A 10,935-nucleotide genomic window follows, 5' to 3' on the forward strand; every position below is an offset into this window, starting at 1 on the left:
ACATATTTTTCTAAATTAAGAGTGTTCATAAAAATGAGGATCCAGATGGTCAATTCAGACACAGTGTGTAATGCTATAATTTTTCCTCCTAGTTAAAAGGCTGGCCACAGAGAACCTGCAATACATGGTTAAAGCCTGCCAAGTGGGGTCAGAGGGAGAACCTGCCACCCAGCTGACTTCTGTGTTTAGGTAACTGGAAAATGTGCCAACTGGCAAGGGGACTCTTGCCAGCCATTTGACAGCCAACATGTTTTTTAAATAACTAATTATCCAAAACATAATGTGTTACTACTTGTTATACTATTTCAATTATTATATTTTTTGGCCATAGTTTTGTTACATTGTGCTGTTTTATTAAAAAAGACAAAAGTGCCAGGGAGGAATATGAGCGAGCTGACTTAAAATCACCTGAGAATTTGGTGATGAAGACTCCTGTGTGTATTGAAGAGAAAAATGGGGGTGTGTGGGTCATGATGACAGGTGCACAGGCCCTCAGAACTGCTAAACATGTTACTCAGGATCCAGAAGTACATGTCACTGGTTTTCTTACCTGCTTTAGATACTGTAGACCCAGAAGGCTTCATTGTATTTCATCCATGAAGCATAGACTGTATAGGAGTAGATGTGGTGTTGGTTCCCAAGAATAATAATGCAACTGGAGTAATGTTTTCTGTGTTTTGGGTTTTGTTGTCATTTCCTGCCTTGCCTCCTCTAGACTCTTGTGCTTTCTGTTAGGGCAGTGTTTTTAAATATGTCTCACGATTTCTATCAGTTCACTTTTATTACGCGTATCTATGCCCTAGCCCTACTGTGATAAATAACACAGGTCCATTTTCTTCTGTGTTGGATCTTTGATTCCTCACTTTGTTTTCTTATCATTGGCACTTGTCCATTGATTACAATTTATTTAAATTATGATCACATGAAATACATAGTGGATTTGTAAGAACTATAAAATCCCCCAAAAAGAAAAAAAGAAAAAAAAAAAACCTGTAAAACCCTAAGAGGGGAGAAAGGATTTTATACAAATGAAGATTGCCTGTTTGTTATGTACAATTTATTAAGCTAGGTGGCTTTTATTTTGTTGGGGGAGAGAGTGGAAATTGTAGGGTTAAAACATACAATTCTTATTATGAAGGCCTCTTGTGGGTCTAAAATCTCCTATTCAGTTAAGGAATATAAAACTATGTATTATGAATAACTTGCTTTTCTCATAAAAATATTGTTTGATTTATCCAGAAATACGAAGAACTAAGAAATACCTAGGAAACTGGACTCCCTTTTTTTTTAAAGATTTTATTTATTTATTCATGAGAGACAGAGAGAGAGAGAGGCAGAGGGAGAAGCATGCTCCCAAGGAGCAGGGAGCCCGATGCGGGACTCGATCCCAGGACCCTGGGATCATGACCTGAGCCGAAGGCAGACGCTTAACCATCTGAGCCACCCAGGCGCCCTGGACTCCCTTTTTCCACATTCTTCCTGCTAAGATTTTGACATGCAAAGAATAGCAGCGAAGTCCCTGGAACTGGATTTTCCTTCTTATTCGCCCTCCTGGGATTCCAACTCTTCCCTTTCCCTACCAATGCCATCATTCTGGTCACACTGAAATAAACCATTTCTGTCCTTTATGTGTTGTAAATTGTCTTCATAGGGCATCTGGATTCTTCAGGTAATCTTACATGAAATGATCTTTCTTGAGTTCAGGTTCCAGCTGATCGTCGTCGTATAGATACCAGCCCAAGGAACTTCCCCAGAAGTAATCCTGTGTAACTTGATTTACTTTCAGGCATTTTATCCAGGATTATGCTATGAGATACGATTATCAGATTTACGGCATTTTAGAAATAGTAGCAGCATTGGACCAGCAAGTTGTTATCGACTTGCTTTCTACGCTCACTCAGTCTCTGAAGGATTCAGAGCGGAAATGGGGCCTTGGCAGAAATACTGCACAAAGGTATGTTTGGATCATTTGATTACATTCTTTGGGCAATGATTATAAAAATCTAGATTCGTTTTCTGGAGATGGTTTATTTTCCCATTCCTAAAAATTTGGGGTGTGTTCTTTGAATTGATGAACGTTTCCATACTATGACTGACATATCCATTCACATGCTGTTCTTTTCAAAGTGAGCACCTTAGAAAGCTATGTTTTTCAGCAGTTCCACTATTGCTCAAAACACATTCAGTGTTCATCACTGGGAAGGGGACTTTAGAGCCTCAGGTATCTTGTTTTTGTATAAAATCCATGGTGGCATATCTACCCTTTGAGGGATGCTTGATGTACTGAATCAACTATATCATGTGTATCCAGTGAGTAAGAAGAGTGACCCAATTAGATAATATGGATTTGGGTCAAAAATAGTAGTGGGGCTTTTTTTCATTTTGGGTCAAAAATAGTAGTGGGGCTTACAACCTAATTTCAGATTGTGCTGGTCTGTGTGAAATAATGCAACACCATGGAAATAAACCTGTAATTCCTAAAGAGGTTGTTTTGGAGGAGTCAGCACTCATGAGAATTCATATATTCCAAGTTTGTTAAAGAATCAAAGTACTTTAATCATATAGTTTGGGTGTGGGTACACATGTGTGTAGACAGACATTCAGGTGTGTAGACAGACTTAATTTGTAAATACTTAAATGAAAAATTATGGAAAAGTTAATAAATATACCTACCTTCTTTTCTTTTTTCTTAGGGAGGCCTATAGCAAACTTTTATCTCACCTAGGACAAGTTGGACAAGATGAAATGCAAAGACTGGAGAGTGATAATACCTAATATATTTTGTGCTTTGCCCTCTCTATTCATTATAACTATCTAAAGCCACTTTGCACAGCAATGGTATAATGTTCTGTTAAAAATACCTTCTAGGATTTTTTTCCTTACATCCCTGTAAGTATAAAGTATATAAATAAGGAAATAAAAGTTAAATAAGTGTATTATAGGATCTTTGAAAGTTGGCAAAATTGCATTCTCTTTTGAAGAGTTTTTAGTTAAACTGATTTAATTTTTTTTTTCTAACTTGGGAGTGTCTCTGTGTATGTCTGTGAAGCAGGTCTGTACTGGGTGATCCAGGGACTTGTCACTATAATGTGACTCTTTGACTTGTGAGTGATTTGTGTTTGTTTTGTTTCTTACAAGTCATGTTTTAATATGTTTTTGGGTTGTTGTGGGGTTTTTTTGTTTGTTTTTGTTTTTTGTTTTCTGTTTTTCAAATTATCTGGCTATTCTATGCTGGTTTTTGTGAAAGGGCAGTTCAGAAGATAGGATGTATGTTTGTCATCTTTTGTTAGACCATGTGTGAGGCAAGTTAATAAATACCCAGCACACTTAACTCTGAGGAAAGAGGCTGAGTCTGGCTAAATGAATATACAGATAGTACGTAAAATGTTTTAAAAACTTAAGCCAACAGTGGTTCCAACAGTTGCCAGATTTTTTTTTTTCTCTAGTCATCCTTTTTGGAAGTTTATGAAAAGACATATCAGGAGGAGGATAAGTAAGAACTTTTAAGAAAAGACCAATAATATTCTGAAAAATCTTGAGATTACAAAATAACAGAAGAGGACTGAGAAGTCAGCTGATTTAATCTCCTTGCTCTTCAGTTAGAGCCTCTTATAATTTAGCATCTTATATGTATACAGGGAACCAGTTTAGTTCCTTTAGTAGCTCTTGTGTCTCAACTCTTTAAGTAGTTCATCAGATTTTTATTTTACCAGTTGGGCTCTTGTCCTTGACTCCTTTTTGTGGTGAGCATTATTTGGTAAAAGAACTCCAGTCCTAGTGTTGGGAACCCATGTAGGTCTCAAACCCAGCTCTGCTTTGTAAACTTCAGCAAGTTACTTAACCTTCTTGTTGAGCCTCAGTTTCTCCATGGAGAAAAAAGAATAATATTCCTTTTTCTATTTCACAGTGTTCTGGTAAGAATCAGTAGAATAATGTATGTGAAAATATATTGGTGACATGTGTTCTATTTGAGGCATACAGACATGATTACTAATTATTCATGCACAAACGTAAAGAACACCTCTCAATGTTGTTCCTCTGTCTCTACTATGTCCTAGATAAATGATTCGCGTTTTTTGAAATTGTGTCTTACATGTCATGTTTGTTAACTTTGAAATATCTCTTTTCTTCTTGGGACTCTAGTCTTTATCATGCTTCTTCTGGTTCCTTCCTTTTCTGACTCAAGAAGTATCTTCCAACATGAAATATATTACAATCAGTGAACTCTAGTTAATAGTCCTAACTTTTATCTGTGAATTCTAAAGAAGTATCTGTTGTTTTTATGACATACAGATAGTCTGTCCCTTCCAACCCCAGGTCAACTGTCATATGTCAACAAATAGAATAAATAAAAGCCTCTTTAAGGTTATTTAACAGACTTCATAGCAATGAGCTTCTTTTCATTATGATAGTGACTGATTAAACTTAAATCTCTTTGCAAGTTTCAGCAAATGAAGTTTGATCTGTTTAAGGTAATGCTTTTAAAGGAGTTATTTATGTGTATATATGTATATATATATTTTTTTTATTTTCTAAGTGGGATTGATAAAATTATCTTTGAGAGTCTCACTCCTTAGAATATGAAATGTTTAAGGCTGAGAAAAGCTGCTTCTGAATCATGCATTGGGATATATATGTGTAGACGCTAAGAATAAACAGTTTGTACTTTAAAAATCAGTAACAAAAATCTGTGACAATACTTATATATGTGTATATACATGTGTGTTTATTTATATGTAAGTAAAATTTTAAAGATGCTGTTTTTTTAATTGAAGAAAAAAAATTGTTTGACTCCGTTCATTTCCAGGAAAATCTTCACGACCCATCACTTATTCCCCTAAATAACCTGTCATCTCTAGGGCCCCTGCTTCTCCCACTGTAATGTCAGCCATTCTCTTTTGCTGAAATCTCAGACTACGTTCTCCTTTCTTCTGTTCTTTGGTCTGACATTTGCATTTTTCTTTATCTTCTCAGCCCTTCCTCAGTGATACTGCTCCTTCCTACATACTGTACTTTGAAAGCACCTTCACGTTCTTTCTTGTCCCCAGTGGTAAGATCTGGCCCTTCACTCGCTCTGTCTTCTAGTAGTGAATTGATAACAACAGTAGGTCATAATTTTATCTCTAAAATCTATCTCTACTGCTAATTTCTCTCTTAACCCCTCTAGTTGGATCCTCCTGAAATCTCAAGGCAACATGTCGAGCTGCACTTGTCACCTATTTTAAACTAGCTCCTGCCTTTCTTTTCCACCCGGGGAAGACACTATTTTCCCAAGTCAGTTAGCCTTGAAACTTCAGAAGCAACTTGGATTCTTACTTGTTCCCCACTTTCAGTTGATCACCAGTATGGGCTTTTTGCTTTTCTTTTCACCATCCCGTGCATCCCAACCATCTTTTCTGTTGGGTGCTGTCAATCTCTCTTATCTCTGATCTCCTTTCCTGCAATTTAATCTCACACAGTTCTGACATTAGTGTTCCTAAAATATTACTTTCCTCTTGTTACTTTTCTACTCAAGGACATCCACTTCAGTCAGGAGACTTTCTGCCATCTGACTCTACCTTTTCTGTGCAAACCTAAGCAGGAGACTAGCTGCCTTCGAATATCTGAATGCCATGTTCATTCTACGCTCTAAGCCTCATTCAGTTTGCCAGCCTAAAATACCACCCTTTCTCTAGACACCTAACCTTAACACACTGAAATAGGAAGATACTTAAAATATATTTTAGATACGTGAGTATTCCAGTCAAATAATTTCTGTAAAATATACAGATGGAATGTAAAAGAGATGATTGAAGGACAACAGGGTGATAGAAGGACTTTATTAGACATTCAGATTTGGTTGGTTATGATTTAAATTTTAATTGAACATTTAATTAGGTTTTCATGGGGGAGTAAAAAACATGGAATATGATCTTTGTACAAAAATCATCCAGTATTGAATTCATTTGCATTAGAAGAGTTTCATACTTTAAAACTTTTATATCTTTATCTAAACCTAGCATATTTTTTCTTAAGCATATTTGACTTTTACTAGCTGGGCATCTATATATATAAAAAAATATGTATCTGTAGATTGTGTGTTCTTTACCCATTATCTTCTTCCATGCTTCATCACAAATTTTTAAAAGTACTTTCTTCTTAAAGAATTACATGTACTTTAACAGAACCTTTGACAGTTTTTATTTTTACTTCCCCTTTGTTAAGATTATCTGTTATATAAAAACTTGACAAGCTTCTGCAATTGGGAAAAGCCTCTAGGAAACCTGTCTTCCCTAAATCCTATAGACTTTATGTAAACCTTACATTTTCCAAAAACTGATCTCCTGCCTACTCCTTCTAGGGTTAAAAATACTGCCTTGTCAGTCAAGTGTATAGTATGCCAATATAAATACCATGCTTTGCTTAAAACAGTTGGTTTGGGAAGCTAGCAAAGTTAGCATATTTTTCACATATTTAATAAGATTTGTGTTTTGATTCTGTGATAATCTATATTGCTAAGGTTACCAAAGTAAGTACCTCATGATTAGAACTGAATAATATGCTTATTAAAGTTTTTGGTGTGCTAATAGTTATTCAACTTATTGCATTTGTGAATTGTGCTTTCAGAAAAATTCTGGGCGTTATTATATATTCATGTTTATAATTATGCCTATAATATATAATTTTTTAATGTATATAATTTACACTGCATCCATGATTATTCCACTTCCTTTATGACAGATTGACTATTTGAAAACCAAAATAAAAGTGAACCATGTTACCTGGAGGAATATTTCTATCTATCTTATTCCTGTTTTTATACTCTGGGGTAAAACAATAGAGAGTTTTTCAGTTATTACAATAGCTGAAAGGGATACAATATACATGTGGTTAAACTGTGAGGAAAATATGAAGCGAAAAAGCAGGAAAAATGTCCTAATCATAACCTAATAGGTATTTTGTTATGAAGGATCTAAGGAATTTCATTTCACTTTACAAAGACATTGTTTTCGAGATTAAGGTTTTGCTGGCTTTTCCTCCTACACTAAGGAACATTCTGCTATTATCTATGTGGTGCTGTGTCTTCTCTTATAAAGTCAACTCTTGAAGTGCTGTCTAAGGTGTTAGAAGTTTCATGATCTTCCAATGGAAATTCAAATTAGATACGGTCTATAATTTTAAAGAGTAAAAATGGAAGATGAATTACTATAGGATAGCCCACTTAAATGGAAAATATATATTTGAATAGTTTCAATGGAATTTGGTTTATATGACCAAACATAGCTTTCTAGAATGTTTATTAGCTCTTATTAATTTCAGGAAAATGATCTAATCATAAGTGTTCTGTATTTTATTTTTCCTTGGAGAGGAATGTTGCACTTTGGATTCTATTCTCTGGCTACAGCATAAAAGAGGTTTTCAAAAACTAAAATTTTCTGAGTTCAGTTCTGTAATATTAGTGAATAACACATTATCACCAAGAAGGGGTTTGCTAATATGCCAATTTGTTTTAAATGAATACTTAGAAATCTATATAGAAAATATCAGTAATCTCAGGTTGCCTTTTCATGATCAGTCAGGCAAGCTTATTTTTAGACCATTTCCCTTTCATTCATTGGATATAGGATCTGGGATTACAAGTGTAATGGTTTTTATAAGGTAAAAACAGCTGGAAGTAAATTCATTTGTCAAGTAGAAATTTTAGTAAATCTGATACTTCTTGCTTAGGTTCTTGTTGAAAGCTATCTCAAATACTGGAGTCATTTTCTTGACTTGGTAAGGCATTTAAAATGTTTAGTTTACATGATTTATACCCTTTAAAGAGACTCTTTCTTTGATATCAATGATCAGTATCAATTTGCACTTTTCAGAACTGTAAAATTAAGATTTTTTTGGCTAAATCTCTGGGAGGTTTTTTATTTTTTTCCTTACCTCCGTCTCTCCTCCTGTTCTTTAATCTGAATAACCAGATTATTTGGAAATTAAAATTTTTAGGTATAACAGTGTATAAAGTTAGTGAATTTTGTATTTAGGATTAAAAAGGGTTTATGTTTTTATTCACTTCTGATTACTGAAAGTGGTTCCATGAATAAAATGACAGTTTCCTATAAAATAAAGATTGCTGAATAATTAAACTATGCTGAAGGAAAAAAAGTGTATAGTCTCCCTTTTAGTAAAGGTGACTTAGATCCTAACAAGATTCAGAAAAGGGAAAAACTCATGTTACACTTCTTGAATTTATGTTCAAATGTGATTTTTATTTTATATATATTTTTTTGCTATAGACAAAGCAAATCCAAAAATCTCACCTATATAAGAATTCTTATGCATTATTAAAAGTTTGTAATAATAAAATATGTATTGGTGCTGGAAAAGAATCCCACAAGTGCTCAAGATTGACATAACCTTTAACAAAGTGGAAAAAACTTTTATTAGAATTACTAAGTCTAGGTTCAGATTTATGTCAGAGCACTTTATGGTGCCAAAATTAGTACCACTAATTTTTCTTGAGCTTAAATGTCATTTTTCACTAAATGAGTTTAAACGAGAGGTTTAAATTATTTGAAGCAAGAATTTGTACAGACTTGGGAATCTTTGGCTTTGGTAAACTCCCCTTTTCCTAATTAGCATATCTTTCACATGCTTTTCAGAATCATTTATCCCATAGTATGTGTTTCAAGTTCTATTTAGTAATTATTTAATTTCAAAAATAACCTCCCTTTCAGTTACAAGGTTCTTAAACACAGTAAAATACCTTGTAATTTGAGTAATTTTTTTTCTTCTTAAGCAAAGTACTTAGCATTTGCCTAATTTTCACAAAATTCTTCTGAATTAATATGGAAACCAATAATTATACTCCTTAAAAATTAGTGGGAAAACAAGTACTGAAAGGTAAGCACCTAACACAGGGTCACAGATTAACCAAGCCAAAAAATATGGGTATTCTAACTGCTCTTCTGGTGTACTTCTATTATTTGTATTACCTTGAATAAAATATGGCATTGAAAATTTTATAATGTCATAATGCTGAGTCTATACCGAGTGGGGTGGCATGTTAAATTTTTAAAAGAAAAATTACAAACCCAGGTTTAAGTAGTAATGGAATTAACTACTGAATATTTTTTTTAAAGACCATTGACGACAGTACTTGTGAAATAAATTCCTTACTAACATTGTCCTGTTTTCCTAGACAGCACTGATTTAGAAAAAGTATACAAGAAGACTCTAAAGACCCATGGAACAATTAGGGACCATTAAGTTGGTACTAAGCTACACCACAGTAAAAGTCCTATATATTGTATATTGACACACAAAGAGAAAGGTGACAGGAGTTTTCAGTAATGTATTTTAGAAAACTGTTCGTTTTTTGCTAATGTTTATCTGAATATAAGACATACAAAACAAGGAAGCATTGACCACTGAGTCTTTTCATGCCCAGTATCCAAAAGTGAAGCTTTTCTTTCCCTTCTGTTCATGATAGTTATTAACAAAGCATTGCCTTTCAGATGGTCCCGATTCTGTGATGAGGCACTTGAAGAGTCTGAAGGTTAGGGCATGTGAAATAGGGAGCTGGAAGAAAGCATGCAGCTATTCCATTGGAAGCAAAAGGGAGTGTAGGCCCATAGAATACTTCTTCTTTGCCTTCTCTACTTACATCCACTACCTACAAAAGAAGAGAAGCCTGTATGTCAAAGATTATTGTTCAATATAATATGAGCAAAAATATATAAGTATATACATAAAAGGAGGCCTACAGTTGAATTCAGTTATGCCACCATGACCATACGTACCTTAGGCATTGGGTTTTTTCCCCCTCACAGTATGGTACCAGAAATATGTCTGAAGGTCCAGGTGCTACTATATGCATTTGTATATTTGGGTGTCTACATATATACATAGATATATGTTTATAATTAATCTTAACAGTGATGAGGTAGGTAGCTTTATCCTCCTTTAATATAAAGGTCTTGTGGCTTTAAACACATTACACCAGATGGACCTAACTTATCCATCCCAAAACAGTGGAATACACATTATTTAAGTGTACATGGAATATTCTCCAGGATAGATCATATATTACGCCACAAACAAATCTCAATAAATTTAAGAAGACTTTCTGAAATCGTATCAAGCATCTTTTCTAACCACAACAGTACCTAGAAATAAGTTACAAGGACTGGAAAACAAAAATAAAACACAAATACAGAGGCTCAACAACATGGTATTAAGCCAATGAGTCAATGAAAAAAAAAAGTCAAAAAACTTCATGGAGAAAAATGTAAATGAAAACATTATGGTACAAAATCTTTGGGACACAGCAAAAGCAGTTCTAACAGGGAAGTTTATAGCAATCAAGCAACAAGAGAAATCTCAACCTAACCTTACACCTAAAGGATCTAGAAAAAGAAAGCCCAAAGCTAGTAGAAGGAAGCAAAGAATAAAGATTAGAGTGGAAATAAACTAAAAAAAAAAACAGTAAAAGCAAGAGCTGATTAATGAAAAGATAAGCAAAACTGATAAACCTTTACCCAGACACATCAAGACCTAAATAAATCTGGAATGAAGAAAAATAACAAACACCACAGATATACAAAGGATTGCAAGAAACTACTATGAAAAATATTACGCCAACAAATTGGACAACATGGAAGAAATGGATAAATTCCTAGAGACATACAATCTTCTAAAACTAAGGGAGAAAACATGAACTGACTGATTACCCATTCAATTTCATTATTAGTAATCAACTACCAACAAAAACCCAGGACCAGATGGCTTTATAAGTGAATTCAACAAACATTTAAACAAGAGTTAACACCTGTTCTCAAACTATTCCACAAATAAAGAGGAAGGAAAATACCCAATGTATTCTGTGAGGCAAGTATTAGCCTGATACCAAAACCAAAGACATTACAAAAAAAAAAAAACTACAGAACAACATATCTGATGAACATA

At 34.0% G+C, this 10,935-nt stretch overlaps 1 protein-coding gene across 1 annotated transcript; it reads left to right on the top strand.

Annotated features, from left to right (window-relative positions):
* Positions 1-6,766, top strand: LOC145723061 (protein MMS22-like). The gene is made up of 3 exons (XM_081828685.1): positions 1-189; positions 1,787-1,954; positions 2,694-6,766. Exons 1-3 carry the CDS (start codon positions 125-127, stop codon positions 2,773-2,775), a joined length of 315 nt encoding a protein of 104 aa, XP_081684811.1. The 5' UTR covers positions 1-124; the 3' UTR covers positions 2,776-6,766.
* The last annotated feature ends 4,169 nt before the right edge of the window (positions 6,767-10,935 follow it).

The sequence above is a fragment of the Leptonychotes weddellii genome, chromosome 8 (genome assembly GCF_054177405.1).
Source record: "Leptonychotes weddellii isolate Sample4059 chromosome 8, ASM5417740v2, whole genome shotgun sequence".
NCBI lineage: Eukaryota > Metazoa > Chordata > Mammalia > Carnivora > Phocidae > Leptonychotes > Leptonychotes weddellii.